The sequence below is a fragment of the Acinonyx jubatus genome, chromosome B4 (assembly GCF_027475565.1).
Source record: "Acinonyx jubatus isolate Ajub_Pintada_27869175 chromosome B4, VMU_Ajub_asm_v1.0, whole genome shotgun sequence".
NCBI classification, from domain to species: Eukaryota; Metazoa; Chordata; class Mammalia; order Carnivora; family Felidae; genus Acinonyx; species Acinonyx jubatus.
The window spans coordinates 2,860,099-2,877,008 of record NC_069387.1 but is presented as its reverse complement, the minus strand read 5'-3'; the positions used below and the strand labels follow the sequence as shown (position 1 = coordinate 2,877,008).

General features: G+C 44.9%; 1 protein-coding gene across 4 annotated transcripts in view; it reads left to right on the top strand.

Moving 5' to 3' along the window:
* PITRM1 (pitrilysin metallopeptidase 1) overlaps positions 1-16,910 on the top strand; it is a 43,526-nt gene that overhangs the window by 13,457 nt on the left and 13,159 nt on the right. For all 4 annotated transcript variants that reach the window (XM_027073311.2, XM_053225196.1, XM_027073312.2 and 1 more), the window contains 6 exons: positions 2,480-2,606; positions 2,872-2,960; positions 3,669-3,797; positions 4,392-4,505; positions 4,688-4,784; positions 5,314-5,448. In XM_027073311.2, coding sequence (XP_026929112.1) covers positions 2,480-2,606; positions 2,872-2,960; positions 3,669-3,797; positions 4,392-4,505; positions 4,688-4,784; positions 5,314-5,448 — 691 coding nt within the window. The remainder of the gene's footprint in view (positions 1-2,479; positions 2,607-2,871; positions 2,961-3,668; positions 3,798-4,391; positions 4,506-4,687; positions 4,785-5,313; positions 5,449-16,910) is intronic.

The window sequence follows — 16,910 nt, the reverse complement described above, 5'->3', positions numbered from 1 at the left end:
GTTTTCAAGTTTATTTCATCCAATGTAAGTATTGCTACCCTGGCTTTCTTTTCACTTCCATTTGTATGATAGATGTTTCTCCATCCCCTCACTTTCAGTCTGCAGGTGTCCTTAAGTCTGAAATGAGTCTCATGTAGGCAGCATATAGATGGGTTTTGGTTTTTTATGCATTCCATCACCCTGTATCTTTCGATTGGAGTATTTGGTTATGTATATTCAATTATTGATAGGTATGTACTTACTGCCAGTTTGTTACTTGTTTTATGATTATTTTTCTAGTTCTTCTCTCACTCTAAGTTGGTTTTCTTTAGTGATACACTTGGATTCTTTTTTGTTTGTTCTTTTCACATCTGTTACTGGATTTTGATAAACAGTTACCATTAGGTTTGTATATGTCCTCTTTAGCACATAGCAGTCTCTATTAAGTTGATGGTTGCTTAAGTTTGAACCCATTTTTTATCCCTCCCCCATATTTTGGGTATATCGTGTCCTATGTTACATCCTTTTATGTTGTGAGTCCCTTGACTGATTTTTACAGATACACTTGTTTTTACTGCTGTTGTGTTTCTTAATTTTCTTACTGTCATTAATGGTCTTTCCTTTTCACTCAGAATCCCCTTTAACATCTTGTAGGGTTAGTTTAGTAGTCATGAACTTCTTTAATTTTTGTGTATCTGAGAAACTCTTTATCTCTCATTCTGTTATGAATGATAGCCTTTCTGGACAGAGTGTCATTGGCTGCAGATTTTTTCCTTTCAGCACTGTGAATACATCATGAACCTCCCTTCAGGCCTGCAAAGTTTCTGCTGAAAAATCCACTAATGGCCTAACAGGGTTTCTCTTGTATGTAACTTTATTTCGGGACTTTTAAAATTTCCTCTTTATCACTTTTTTTTCTATTTTAATTACTAGGTGTCCTGGTGTGGACCTCCTTGGGTTGATTATGTTCGGGGCTCTCTGGGCCTCCTTGATCTGGATTTCTTCCCCCAGATTAAGGAAGTTTTCAGCTGTTATTTCTTCAGATAACCTTTATGCTCCCTTTTCTCTCTTCTTCCTCTGGAATCCCTAAAATGCAGATGTTAACTACAGTTGATGATGTCACTGAGTTCCCTAAGTCTGTTGTCGTTTACAGAATTCTTTTCTCTCACCCGCTCGGATTGATTGATGACTTTCCATTGCTCTGTCTTCCAGGTTGCTGATTCCTTCTTCTGCTTCCTCCAGTCTGCTGTTTCTTCCACCTAGAATATTTCAGTTTCACCTGTTGTGCTCTTCATCTCTGACTGGTCCTTTCTGGTCTGTGCTGGGGCCTCACTGAGGTCTTCCTCTCCTTTCTCAAGTCCAGGGAGTGTCTTTATGACCATTACCTTCAATTCTCTGGCAGGCACGTTGCTTTTCTCCATTTTGCTTAGGTTTCTTGCTGTCATTTTGTCTCCTTTCAGTTGGGACACATTCCTGTGTGTCCTCATTGTCTCGCTCTCAGTATCCGTTCTGTGTGAAAGTCAGCTGTGTCCCCCGCTCTTGAAAGTAGTGGGCAGGTGCACACTTTTAACAAGGCGACACTGGTCCTCTGCCAGAGGGGATGTGCTGCCGTGCAGGAGACCGGGGTCAGTTGGGGAGATCTGCAAAGTGTGCGTGCGCGGGGCATGCAGTCTTACCGGGGTGGGTGTCCTCCGCTGGAGGTGATCGGCTGCTGTGGCTGCCACCCCTGTAAAGCATGCATTTAGGAAACACGGTGATGGGAAGGTGTGCCCTGGGCTCCTGTGGGAGGGGATCCCCAGCACTGGGGCTGAGGCGGGCGGGGGGGGGGGGGCGGGGGGCACAGCGTAGGCAGGCCTTTGCTCCTGGCGGAGTCTCCCGTCGTCTCTGTCCCTCGGGACACGCTCTGACACCCTCCTGCATGCCCCTCTGTTTTTCAAGCTGCTGCTGCTTTGCATTATCTCCACTGGCTGTTTGTTATGCCCTCTCTTCAAGGGCAGGGACCCCGCTTCCTATCACCTCCAGGTTCTCCCAGAAAGAAAGAGCCTGCCAATTTTTAGAGTTCCGGCTTTAGGTCTCGCTAGTTGTAAGAACTCGTGAGATCCGGCCCCTCCCATTTTCAAAGCCAAATATGACGGGGATTCATCTTTCCACGTGCTCTCCCCTGAGTGACGGTCTGTTTCTGTCCCCTCTCCCCGCCCATGGGCCCTTCCTCCAGCAGACGGTGTGCTGGTCCATTCAGCTCCCCACAGCGGCTCTGGCCCCCCTTCCCTCTGCAGCGTGTGCTCTTGTCTGTGTTTAGTTGTGGCGTTTGTTCTGGCAGTGTGCGCGTGGTTTCCTGGGTAATTGACCTGGATGGGAGTGGATCTGGTTGTGTCTGGGCGATGAGGCGAGCTGAGGGTTTTCCTCCTCTGTGTACCTTCCGTTTTATACGGAAAGACATCTGTGTAGATTCCCAGTCGTGTAAACTGAGCTGGACTGATATATTCTCTCAACATTTCAGGTTCTTCACTTACGGCAATTTCCCGTTAGAACAGCATCTGAGACAAATTCACGAAGAAGCGCTGAGTAAATTTGAGAAAATTAAGCCAAATACTGCAGTGCCCACTCAGAAGCCTTGGGATAGGCCAGTAAGTGCCCCATCCAGAGAATAGACACTCAGTACATAGAAATGGAGAGCCAAACTGCATACTAATCACAGGATTTTCAAATGTTGAGGGCTCTGCCTTGAACGTAAGAGCTTCTTGAGCCTAAGGAACAGTTGTGTGTCTGAGAAGAAAGTTAATTTGGTGAAAAGCATCTCCTGGGCCACGTTATACACACACAGGGAACTTACTAGATTAAACCTAGTCTTTCCTACTCTGTCCCTACTTAAAGCATCGTGTCGCTTTACAGAGGGAGTTCCAGATAACATGTGGCCCAGACGCACTGGCTGCAGATTCCTCTAAACAGACAACCGTCGGGGTCGGCTTCCTCTTACCAGAGTAAGTGTCCGCTGTGAACTGGGGAAAGTGCAGGTTAGCAGCTTTGGAGGTGAGTTCTCCAAGTGTAAATGGGTCGGCGGTCGGAATTTCCAAGTCCAGCAGCCGGTGGATGTCAGGGAGGGCTTTAGCAGCATCTGGGGTGGTTTGGGGGAAATCACTTTCACTAGCTGTCCAGAAAAATGTAACTTCTCTTCTCGCTGCATTGTAAAGCTCGTTTCTGTGGAGAAAGGTGGCTCGGACAGCGGTTAACATTTGTGGGGTGGGATCCCCGATGCCATTGAGCGGGAGAGGAGCGCAGCGAACGCTGGCTTGACAAAAACGTACGACACACACGATTCTGTAGTTGTGGAGACGTGGGGCACGCGGGCAGGAAGGGGTCCTCCGCCGTGCTGCTCCTGTCGAGGTGTAGACCGTGCAGTTGTAATTGGGATGATACAGGTCGGAGTGCTTGGCACACTGTAGTAGGATAGCATTCGATATGCGGCTAAATCAGCTTCATGGTTAGGGACCCCAAAATAACGCGGTTTACTAGAACTTTGCAAACCCAAAAAAAATTATTTTCTCTTATGCATGTAAGTCAAAACTAGAGGTTAAAATGTAAGAATTTGTATTAGGTCAGCTTTGGAAACGAAAGTCGATTTATTGGTGATTTTAATGATTTTGAAAACGTTAATGAGGGCCTTTTTCTCCCCTGCCCTTTGCATTAAGCATCACTGATACGTTTGAAGCCTTCACGCTAAACCTTCTGTCGTCACTCTTGATCGGTGGGCCTAACTCCCCCTTCTACAGAGCATTAATTGAATCTGGGCTTGGCACAGACTTCTCTCCTGATGTCGGGTAGGTTTCACGATCGGGTCAGTAGTCGCGGTGGGGGCCAGTGTTGACATTCGACGGGGTCTGCACACAGTTTTGGTCGACACGACTGGGGAGGGGTGTCGGCACCTGGTGGGTGGGGTCAGGGGTGTAGCACGCCCCAAGCACAGAACTGTGCCTTAGATTGTGGGTCCAGTACAGACAATTCCATCTCCTGGAGGGGACGTTTGGAAAAAGAGAAGAGAGGGATCGCTTGTTCCAGATCTCAGGATGGCATACTGCTGCCCGTTTGAAAAGCCAGGTGGTTAAATACTCTTTCAAATCTTAAAATTTTGTAAAAGCGCAGCCGTTCTGTTTTTAGATTTAATTTTGCCATAACTCTATAAAGTTCAAATTGTACTGGTTTTCAGAAATGTTAAGGGGACACGCGTGTGACAGTGAGCACTTGTGTGCGCGGACCAAATGTCCGAGAGCACCGCTGTCACTGGCTTTTTCTTGGAGGACTCGGGAGCCTCAAGCGTCCGTGGCTGTGCGGTCGAGAGTGCGTGATCTTCCAGCGAGCACACCGCGCGCGGAACGTGTCCGCGGTCTGCCACACAGTCTGCCTTTGTGTCGTAGGTACAATGGCTCCACGAGGGAGGCCTACTTCAGCGTGGGCCTGCAGGGGGTCGCCGAGCAGGACGTCCAGGCCGTCCGGGACATCATCGACAGGACCATCGAGGAAGTACTCCAGTGCGTGTGGCTGCTGGCCGCCGCCGGGCCGACCTTCTCCATCCCTGATGCTTTCCACGCCGGACCCCCCTCCCCACCCCAGCCGCTTCGTTGGGCTTTTTTCCTCATAAAACGCGTATTCGTCCACTTACGGTTGTTTAGTGCCTCATTGCAAATCATCATCTCCGTTCTCTGTTTTTTAGGAAAGGATTTGAAGATGATCAAATAGAGGCTCTTCTACATAAAATCGAAATACAAATGAAGCATCAGTCTGTCAGCTTTGGACTCACCCTGACGTCTGTGTGTAATTTCTCACCTACCTCCTTCCTCTCGTGCTCTGTTTGTGGGTTTTGTTTTGCTTTAACTTTCATGACCACTGGGCATTTGACAGCTGAGGATACAGATATTCACAGCGCCTCTCATCTGAACCTTGAAAGCTGTGCCATTTTGGATCGGATATGTTTACTTTTAACTTAGTTTTATGATATGTTGTGTCTTTTTACCAGTGTAATCGGCTTTTTGGTAGCTTATGTTTTAAGGCAAGATAAGTTGACACAGAATACTTATGGATAGAGGTTTATAACTGTTGACTGTTGGTAATTATACTTCTAAGAATTATTTCAAAACCCGTTCTTTATTTTATTAAGAAAAAACAGATCTGAAATTTTCCTGACCAAAGAATGACTTAATCTTTGCTTTGAACCGTCACCTGTGGTATTTTTAGCCACAGAAGCTGGTGTTTTAGTAAAATGTCCCGTTGGCTGTTTACTGAGCAAGCGCAGAGCTCACAGAGTGAGGCGCGCTGTGGCTTTGAAATTCTCGGTTGCAGTACATTGCTCCCTGCTGGAACCACGACGGGGACCCGGTGGAGCTCCTGAAGCTGGGAAGTCAGGTGGCTCGATTCAGGCAGTGCCTCCGGGAGAATCCAGAGTTCTTGCAAGAAAAAGTAAAACAGTATTTTAAGGTAAGAAACTTGGAGGATTTATGTGAATGGGGGCAGCCTTTCTTAATTATTAATTAATGCTCATAATAACTTCAAAAATGTAGTTTTCCGGATCCTGATGCAAGTTGGCTTTTTACGTGAATACCTGAGTGTGTTTTTTACAGAGGAATATATGTGTGCGTGTGTACTAATTAACGAAACCTCTGTGGGCATTTTTTTCTGTTTTGTTGAAAGAAAGATGAGACCATTCACCGCAGTTTTTTGGAAGGTTTTGATAAGAATTAGTGTTCCCTTGTCCTTCAGAGTTTGGTGGAGTTCACCACGAAGAAATACTGTACTGGGATTTTCTTCATTGGGAGTCTTTTGGTTTTTATTTTATTATTTTTTAATTTTTTTTTGGCAAACGACTGACTCAGTGTCCTCGGTAGTTACTGATTTTCTCAGATCTTTCTGTTTCTTCACACTTCAGTCTGGGGGGTGTGGCTTTAGGAATTCGTCCATTTCTTCCAGGTTGTCCAGTTTGGCGTGTGATCGTCCAGTATTCCCTGGCATTCTTATTCCCTGATTTTTGTGATCCTGGTACTGTTGGTGCTAAGGCACCCCTCTCCATCTCTGCGTTTACTTGAGCCTCCCTTTTTTCTTGGCTGTCGAAAGGTCCGTCACGTCCAGTAGTCTGTGTGAAGAAGTCTTGGCCGTGATCTAATTTTCATCGTTTCCTTTATCCTGCTAGCTTTGTTTTGGGTGGATCCCACTTTTCTGTTTTCTGAATGTGTAGTGACAGGTTACCCATTGGGCTTTGTGGCCTTTCTTTGTTTTCAATGTACGCGTTTACTGTGTACACATCACTCTTAACGCGATTTGTGGGAGCCTATAGTTTTCAGTATGTTCTGCCTGTAGGCTCACCTGTCTCAGAGTATTTTTTCTTTAACTTATTGGTTGTTTAAGAGTGTGTTGTGTAACTCCCTGTATTTGTTGATTTTCTAGTTTTCCTTCTATAAGCAATACCTTAGAGATACCGTGTGTATGGTTCCAGATCACGGCAGTAAAGTGAATATTGAAATAAAGCGAGTCAGGTGAATTTCTTGGTTTCCCAGTGCATGTAACAGTTATGTTTACTCTACACTGAAGTCTGTTAAGTGTGCATTAGCATTATGTCTAAAAAAACAACGTACATATCTTAGTTAAAAACACTTTATTGCTAAAAAATGCCAACCACCTGAGCTTTCAGGGAGTCCTAATCTTTGCTGGTGGAGGGTCCCGTCTCCATGGTGATGGCTGCTGACGGATCAGGGTGGCGGTTGCCAAAGGTTGGGACGGCCGTGGCAATTTCTGAAATAAGATAGCTAATGAAGTTTGCCGCAGCGACTGACCCTTCCTTTCACGAATGATTTCTCTGTAGCAGGTGATGCTGTTTGGTAGCATTTGGCCCACAGTAGAACTTTCAAAATTGAAGTCAATGCTCTCAAACCTGCTGCTGCTTTACAACTGAGTTTGTGTCATATCCTGAATCCTCTGTTGTCATTTCAACAATCTTCACAGCATCTCAGCAGGAATAGATTCCATCTCAGGAACCCATGGGAAGCAACTCCTCATCCATTCAAGTTTTATCCTGAGATTGCAGCCATTCAGTCCTATCTCAAGGCCCCACTTCTGATTCTGGTCCTCTCGCTGTTTCCACCTCATCTGCAGTGACTCCCTCCACTGAGGTCGTGAGCCCCTCACAGTCATCCACGAGGGCTGGAACCAACTTCTCCCAACTCCTGTTATCCTGTGAATGTCGATGTTTTGACTCCTTCCCACGAATCATGAGTGTTCTTAATAGCATCTGGAATGGAGAATCCTTTCCAGAAGGTTTTCAATTTATTTTGCCCAGATCCATCGGAGGAATGGCAGTGATAGCCTCATGGAATGTATTTCTTAAATAATAAGACTTGACAGTTGAAATGACTCCTTGAGCCATGGGCTACAACATGGGTGTTGTGTTAACAGGCATGAGAAGAAGAATAATGTCATTATCCATTTCCATCGGAGCTCTTGGGTGACCAGGTGCATTGTCAATGAGCAGTCATATTTTGAGAGGAGTTGTCTTGAGCAGTGGGGCTCAGCAGTGGGCTTAAAATATTCAGGAAACTATGGGGCACCTGGGTGGCTCAGTCAGTTGAGCGACTGACTCTTGGTTTTAGCTCAGGTCATGATCTTGAAGTTCATGAGTTCGAGCCTCACGTCGGGCTCTGTGCTAACAGTGCGGAGCCTGCTTGGGATTCTCTCTGTCTTTCTCTCTATGCCCCTCCTCTGCTTGTGTTCTCTTTTCATTTCTGTTTCTCTCAAAATAAATAAAAAAATGTTCAGTAAGCCATGTTGTAAACAGAAGTGCTGTCATCCAGGCTCTGTTGTTTCATTTCCAGAGCACAGGCAGAACGGATTTAGCATAGTTCTGAAGGGTGCTGGGCGTTTTGGAATGGTCAATGGGCATTGGCTTCAACCCGAAGTCACCAGCTGCATTAGCCCCTGACAAGAGTCACCCTGTCCTTCAAAGCTTTAAAACCAGGCGTTGACTCCTGTCTAGCTATGGTAAGTCCTAGGTGGTGTCGTCTTCTCTCTATGGCCGTTTCGTCTACATTGATCATCTTTCATTTAGTGTAGCCAACGTTAATAACTTCCTGGTTAATACCTAATACTTACCTGGGTAACTCGCTCCTTCCCCTTGCGCTGCCGTGTTTGGAGACGACTTTTCAAAGCTCTGCCTGCTTCAAGCTCCTGCAGCTTCCCCTCGCCTGTCAGCCTTCCTAGAATTGAAGAGAGGTCGGGCCTCGCCCTGGGTGAGACTACGGCTTAAGGGAATGTTAGGACTGGTTTGATCTTCCGTCCAGACCCCTCAAACTTGTCTCTGTATCAGTAGTAAGGTGATTTCATTTCTTACTTGTGTGTTTCCTGGACCAGCACTTTTCGTCTCCTTCGAGAACTTGTCCTTTGCATTCACAGCGTGGCCAACCGGTGCAAGGGCTGGGCTTGGCTTCTCCCAGCTCTCAACATACCTTCCTCAGTAAGTTAATCATTTCTAGCTTTATTTCATTTTGAGAGAGAGAGAGAAAAAAGAGAACGAAGGCACAAGCAGGGGAGGGCAGAGAGGGCGAGAATCCCAAGCAGAGTCCGCACTGTCAGAGGCCGTGTAGGGCTCCATCTCGTGGACTGAAGTCATGACCTGAGCAGAAATCAAGAGTCAGACGCTCAACCAACCAAGCCACCCAGGCACCCCTAATTGTTTTGAGCTTCTTTGTGAGAGATGTGTGACTTTTCACTTGAAGACTCAGAGGCCGTTGTAGGGTTAATGTTTGGCCTAATTTCAATACTGGTGTGTGACAGGGGATGGAGAGGGAGAGAGACCAGGGAATGGCGGGTGGAGCGGTCAGAACACACACCTTTATCCAGTAAGTTCACCGTCTTGTGTGGGTGTGTTCACGTCTCCCCAAAACGTTACAGTAGTAGCCTCAGCGATCACCGATCACAGATGAGCATAATAAATACAAGGAAACCGTCTCAAACATGGCGAGAATTACCACAATGTGGCGCAGAGACAGGAAGCGAGCAGATGTGGCGCAGCCCTGAGACCTTCAGTTTGTGCGAAAAATGCAGTATTTGCAAAGCTCGTTAAAACGGAGCACAAGAAAATACGCCTGTGTAGAATACAAAACAGTCCCCTAACTCTGGGAACATTCTGGTTATTTTTAGGAAGGTTCTCTTCTTTTCCCCGTAAGTGCAGCTACCGTCTGTCACCTGCAGTGCAGTCACAGTATTGACTGTTCCCCATGCTGTTCCCTCCATGCTCGTGACTTGTTCATTGCATAACCGGAAGCCTTGACCTCCCACTCCTCGTCACCCGTTTTGTTCATCCTCACCCCTCCCCCCTCATGGCAAGCATCAGTTCTCTGTATTTATGGCTGCGTTTCTGCTTTTTTCTTTCTTTTTTTAATGTTTATTTACTTATTTTGAGAGAGAAAGAGCCCATGCGAGCAGTGGAGGGGCCGGGGGGTGGGCGGGGAGAGAATCCCAAAGAGGCTCCGGCAGAGCCGATCCTGACACGGGGCTGGACCTCATGAACCATGAGATCATCACCTGAGCGGAAATCAAGAGTCGGGCACTCAACCACCTGAGCCACCAAGGCACCCCTGTTTCCGCTTTTGTTTTTTAGATTCCACATGTAAGTGAAAACGCGTCCTTTGTCTCTCACTGACTTGTTTCATTTAGCATAATGCCTTCTGGGTCCCTCCACATTCTTGCAAATGGCAAGATCTCCTTCTTTATCACTGAGTAACATCCCATTGAACGTATAGCACATCTTCATTGTTTATCAGGCACGTTTAGGCTGCTTTCGTATCTTGGCTGTTGTAAATGAAGTAAACACACGGGCTCGCACATCTTTTCAAGTGAGTGTTTTCGTTTTTTTTTCTGTAAATCTCCAGTAGTCGCATGACTGGATCATAGGTTATTTCTATCTTTAGTTTTTTTTGTTTTTTTTTTCAACGTTTATTTATTTTTGGGACAGAGAGAGACAGAGCATGAACGGGGGAGGGGCAGAGAGAGAGGGAGACACAGAATCGGAAACAGGCTCCAGGCTCCGAGCCATCAGCCCAGAGCCCGACGCGGGGCTCGACCTCATGGAGCGCGAGATCGTGACCTGGCTGAAGTCAGACGCTCAACCGACTGCGCCACCCAGGCGCCCCAGGTTTTTTAGGGAACCTCCATACTGCCTTCCGCAGTGGCCACCCCAGTTTACATTCCCACCAAAAGCGCGCAAAGGCTCATTTTTCTCCACATGCTCGCCGACACCTGTTACTTCTTTTGAGTCCGGCTATTCTGACAGGTGTGAGGTGGTACCTCATTATGGTTTTGATTTGCACTTCCCTGGTGGTGAGTGATGACGTTGAGCATTCATTGTGTCTCTTGGCCATCTGTGTCTTTGGAGAAGTGTCCTCACTTATTTTTATGCCAGTACCGTAATGTTGCAATTGCGCCTGCTTTTGTAACATGACCGGAAGTCTGGAATGGCGATGCCTCCAGTTTCCTTTTTCAAGGTTCCTTTGACTAGTCAAGGTCTTTTGTGGTTCTATACAGAGTTTAGTATTGTTTGTTCCAGTTCTCTGAAAAATGCTGTCGGCATTTGAACAGGGATTGTATTCAATCTGGAGATAGTTTGGGGCAGTATAGACATTTTAACAGTTTGTTTTTCCAACCCATGAGCATGGAATGTCTTTCTGTTTCTTTGCATCGCCTTGAATTTTTTTTATCCGTATTTATAGTTTCCAAGTATGGGTTTTTCAACTCTTCAGGTAAGTTTTGTCTTGGATATTTTACTCTGTTTTTTGTGCAGTTGTAAATGGAATAGTTTTCTTAATTTCAGTTTCTGTTGCTTTGTTATTCGTATATAGGAATGCAGTAGATTTCTGTGTGCTGATTTTGTATCCTGTGGCTTTGCTGAATTCATGTATCAGTTCTGGTCTTTTGGTGGAGTCTTTAGGGTTCGCTGTATGGTCACATGTCCTCCATAAATGGTGAGTTTACTTCTTCCTTACCAGTTTGGATGTCTTTTATTTCTTTTTGTCGTCTGATTGCTGTTAAGGCCAGGCCTTACAGTACCGTGTTGAATAAAGTGGTGAGAGTGTACATCTCTGTCTTCCTTCTGACCTTAAGGGAAAAGCTCTCAATTTTTCACCATTGACTATGATACTAGCTGTGGGCTTCTCATATAAGGCCTTTATTATGTTAGGTATGTTCCCTCTCAACCTGCTTTGCCGAGGGTTTTATCATGAATGTATGTTGTGCTTTGTCGAATGCTTTTTCTGCATCTGTTGAAATGGCCGTATGTTTTATCCTTTCTCTCGCTGATGTGATGCATCACACTGATTACTTGCAAATATTGAACCACCCTTGCTTCCCGGAATATATCCCCCTTGATTGTGGTGTATGATTTTTTGTTGTTAACTTGCTGAGACTTGTTTTGTGATCTAATATGTGATTCTGGAGAATGCTCAATGTGCGCTTGGAAATAATGTGTATTCTGCTGTTTTAGGATGGAATGTTCTGGATAATATCTGTTAACTCCTTCTGGCCCAGTGTGTCATTTCAAAGCCACTTTTGCTTGTTGATTTTCTCTTTTGATGATCTGTTCATCCATTGTTATTGTATGATTGTCGAGTAGATCCTTTATATTTGTTATTAACTATTTTATGTATTTGGGTGCTGCCATGTCGGGTGCATAAATATTGACAATTTTGACAGCTTCTTGTTAGATTGTCCCCTTTAATATCATATGGTGCCCTTCTTTCTCTCTTGTTAGAGTCCGCTCTAAAATCTGTTTTATCTGATGTAAGGATTTCTGCCCCAGCTTCCTTTCACCATCTGTTTGCACGACAGGTGTTTCTCCATTCCTCTTGCTTTCAGTCTGCAGGTGTCTTTCTGTCTGAAATGAGTCTCTTGCAGGCAGCATGTCGATGGGTCTTATTTTTTTTTTTTACTCATTCTGTCACCCTGTTTCTTTTGATCGGAATGTTTAGTCCGTTCACATTCAGAGTAATTATGGGGACACCTGGGTGGTTCAGTCCGTTAAGTGTCCATTTCTTGATTTCATCTCATGTCCATGATCTCGTAGTCGTGAGATCGAGCTCTGCATCGGGCAAGCCTGTTTGAGATCTTTCTCTCTGTCTTTCTCTCTGCTCGTTCTATACTTGCGCTCACATACACACGTTCTCTGGAAAAAAAAAAAAAATCAAAGTAATTATTGATAGGTGATGTGGGAAACAGAGGCAAATGACAAATTAAATGTCCTTACTGCCTATAGTCCATTGACCATCTTTGACACAGGCAGAGTGACCTCCCTCTGCTGCCTCGACAGTGACTCTTTGCTAAAGGGCAAAAGGCAATCGAAGCTTAACATTATCCTGACCTCCAGGATCCTGTAAGTCTTCTTTAACATATAAAAATTACTTTGAAAACTTCCTTTATCTCTGCCAAATATATGCTAGCAATCATTCCCCAAGCACATGGCTCACTGATGTACATCTCTAGGGTCTCATGACCAAAGTTTACTAAACAGTAATAAATGATCTTTTCCTAACAGTAGCTAGTCCCCTCAGGGTCCTGGAAACCTTGTTTCCAAAATACCTTGGAGGTTTGTGCTGTCCCTGATCCCCTCCCAACCTGAAGATAGTCAGTCACCCGTCACAACCCCGGTGGAGCTTTCCGCCCTATGGGTCCCACCCCTGGGCTTTAATAAACCAACTTTTTGCACCAAACACACCTCATGAATTCTTTCTTGGCCATCGGCTTCAAACCCCAACATTTTCTACATCAATAGGTGTGTACTTCTATTTTGTTACTTGTTTTGTGGTCGTTTCCATAGATTTTCTCTGATCCTTTCTTCTTGTGCTTTCATGGTGTGTTGACTTCCTTTAGTGATATACTTGGATTCCTTTTTGTGTTTGTGTATCTATTACTGGTTTTTGACTTGTGGTTACCATTCAGCTTGTGTATAACATTTTCTCCATTCAGCAGTCTGTATTAAGTTGACTCATCACTTAAATATGAACCCATTCTTTAACATCTCTTTCTCTCACATTTTAAGTATGTGGTGTTGCACCTCTTTTTATTTTATGAATCCCTTGACTGATTTTTGCACAAACACTTGTTTTTACTGCATTTGTGTTTTTTACTTTTCATAATTGCACTTGGAGTCCCCTTTAATATTTAATATCTCTTTGCAGGGTTGGCTTAGTGGTCATGAACTTTTTTAGTTTTCATTTTCTGAGAAACTCTTGATCTCTCCTTCTGTTCTGAACGATAGCCTTGCTAGATAGAGCATTCTTGGCTGCAGAGTTTTCTTCTTTCAACTGTGAATATATCATTCCACTCCCTTCAGGCCTGTAAAGTTTCTGCTGAAAAATCCATTGATAGCCTTGTGGGGATTTCCCTTGTGTGTAATGTCTTTTCTCTTGCTGCTTTTGAGATTTTTTTCTTTATCACTACTTTCTGCCATTTTAATTACTGTGTATCTTGGTGTGGACCTCCTCGGGTTGATTTTGGGTCAGAGGGGCATCTTTGTGCCTCCTGGATCTGTCATCTGTTAACGTTCCCCAGATTAGGGAAGTTTTCAGCTACTATTTCTTCAAATAAATTTTCTGCCCCTTTTCTGTCTCTTCTTTTGGGATCCCTATACTCTGTTGGATGGGAGTCACTGAGTTCCCTAAGATTATTCTCAATTTGCGTAATTTTTTCCCCTCTCCTGTTTATCTTGGTTACTTTCCGTTACTCTGTCTTCCAGGTCACTAATTCGGTCCTATGCTTCATCTAGTCTGCTGTTTATTCCATCAGTTGTATTTTTTATTTTATCTGTTTCACTTTTGTCTCTTGCTGTGGTTTGGTCCTTTCTTTTCATTTGGGATATATTCCTCTGTCTCCTCATTTCGTCCAACTTTCTGTATCTGTTTCCGTGTGTTTAGAAAGTGAGCTACTTGTCTTGCTCTTAACAGTAGTGGCCTTATGAAGATGCCCTGTTGTGCCCGGCAGTGCAGTGTCCCCTGCTCCGCAGGGCCTGGCACTTCAGGGGGTGTCTCCTAGGTGAGTTGTGTGCCCTGCTGTTGGGCCCTGTCCTCTTCTTCCTTCAGTCTGCTTGTCTGCAGAGGCTCTCTCTGCCTTGTGGGCAGTGTTTGTTCTCCAGCAGGTGTGGGGCACGATAGAACAAGCTATGCAGTGGTCTGCTTGAAGAATGAGTCCTTCCCCTGCTGCCACTGGAACTGAGGTCCTTCAAAACACGTGGGTCGGAGATGTGGTGTTGGCAGGGTTTGTGCCAGTCTTCTGGGGGAGGAGCCCACAGTGCCAGGACTGAGGCGAGTGTGATTAGGAAGAACAGATCCCTGGAAGCATGGGGGAGGCGTGGCTTGGTGCAAGCCAGTTTCATAAAGAGTGTCAGTGTGCTGCTGATTCCCATAGGTGGCCATTGTTTGTGCTGGGGATGGGAGAGGAAAATGGTACCGGTCACATCCCTTGTTCCTGGAGGGGTCTCCCTTGATCCCTGTGTCTCTGGGCCTCGCTGTGAGTCGATCACTCTCCTTCCTATCTGCCCCTGACATTTCTCAAAGTGCTGTATTTGCAAAGACTTTTTGGTGTGCTATCTCTTTAAAGGTGGGAACTCCACTTACTAACATCTTCTCATGCTGATTTTTAGAATTACAGGCTTCGGGTGGTGCCTGGGTGGCTTAGTTGGTTGAGTGTCCCAACTCTTGATTTCAGCTCAGGTCACGATCTCACGGTTCGTGAGATTGAGCTCTGCTTCAGGCTCTGTGCTGACAGTATGGAGCCTGCTTGGGATTCTTTCTCTCTCTCCCTCTCTCTCTTCCCCTCCCCTGCTCATGCACTCTCTCTCTCTCAAAATAAATAAACATTAAAAAAAAAAAAAAAAAAAGAATTACAGGCTTCAGGTGCCTGGGTGGCTCAGTCAGTTGAGTATCCCAACTCTTGAATTTGGCTCAGGTCATGACCCCAGGCTCATGGGATCAAGCCCCATGTTGGGCTCCATGCTGAGCATGGGCCCTGCTTAAGATTCTCTCTCTCTCCCTCTCTCTGCCCCTCCCCTGCTTGCACACAGTCTCGCTCTGTCTCTCAAATAAAAAATATTTTAAAAAAATAAATAAAATTCCAGGCTTTATGCCCCACTAGGTGTAAGAACTGACAATTCTGCCAGAGTCCAGGTCGTTCTCTGGGTTATGTGCACTGATGTGGGTGTTTTTTCCTTGTGTCCCTGGGACCAAGTGAGCTTACAGTCCTCCTCCTCCGCCATCCGACCTCATGCTGTTTTGATGACTACAGTTTTGGAGTAAATCTTGAGATCTAGGATTCTATGTCCAGCTTTGTTGTTTCTCAAAATCGCTTTGGCTGTTTGGGGTCTTTTGGGTTCCGTAAACATTACAGGATTATTCTAGTTCTGTGGAAAATGCTGTTGGTGGTTTGATAGGGATTACACTGAATCTGTAGAGTGCTTTGTAGTGTAGGCACTTACCAGTGTGATTTCTTCCAGTCCGTGAGCATGGTGTGTCTTTTCTGTGTGTGTCGTCTGCAGTTTCCTTCATCAGTGTTTCTGAGTTTGCAGAGCACAGGTCTTTCGACTTTTTGCTTAGGCTTATTTCTGCGTACTATTCTTTTTGGTGCACTTCTAAATGGAACTGTTTTCTTAATTTCTCTTTCTACTACCTTTGTATTGGTGTATAAAAACACCCAATATCTATGTATTAACTTTCTGAATTCGTTTATTCTCGCAGTGTTTTTGGTGGACTCTTTAGGGTTTTCTTTGTATGGTATCATGTCATCTACACACAGTGACGGTTTTACTTCGTCCTGCCTGATTTAGATGCCTTTATATTTCTTGTCTGATGGCTACAGCCAGGACTTCAGGACTGTGTTGAATGAAAGTGGTGACAGTGGACATCCTTGTCTTGTTCTTGATCTTGGAGCAGAAGCTCTCAGTTTTTCCCCTTTGAGTGTGATGTTAGCCCTTGGTGTGCCGTACATGGCCTTCGTCATGCTCAGCTGTGTTCCCTCTAACTCCACTTTGTTGATAGTTTTTATCATGAACATATGTTGAATTTTGTCAAATGCTTTTTCTGCCTCTATCAGCGAGTAATCATTTTAATGTTAGTGTTGAATGTGGTTTGCTGATAATTTATTGATGATTTTGCATCTGTGTCTATCAGGGATACTGGCCTCCTGTTTTCTTTTATGTAGTGCCTTCTGGAGTAATTTGAGGAACATAGATGTTAACTCTTTAAACGTTTGGTAGAATTCACCTGGGTGAAGCCTTGACTTTGGTCGAGAATACAACAGTCCCCTAAATGTGTGGGTATTTTGGTCTTTATGATGGATTCTTTTGATGCTTGCTCATTTGTTTGCATTGCTTTAGGGCATTGTACTTGGTGTGTGTTCCGTGGAAGATGACCATGAATGTGGTGGGACTTAGAAGGCTTCACCATGGGGCTTGGACTGTTGTGTAGTGAAGGGTCGCTCGGTTGTGCACTGTGCACATATTATGGGCACATATTTTGGACGTAGGGCATAGGTCGGCCACTCGACCTGCCATCTGTTACTACAGGTTACTTTGTATAAAGTTTGTATTGTAGTGCGGTGCTCTCTCCTCTCTGTAGTGCTACAGACAGGTGTGCTGTGTGCGTGTGTGTTGTTGAGTGAGAGACGCACATTAAATAGTCTAACGTTTTTACGTTAGGTGGATATTTACTTTGTCCTCATCATTGACAAAATCCTGAAGAATTTAGTTCTAACCTTTAAGAAGTCTAGATAAACATTACATTAGTTTCTTCAGTTCTTTTTGATTTAGACTAAAGTCAAAGATTTATAATGTCCAAATGTGCAAGTAAGGTGTAAAGAGAATGTTCAACATCGATAGGTTCCTGGTTTAGACCTAGTAACCGTAACAGTAAGCA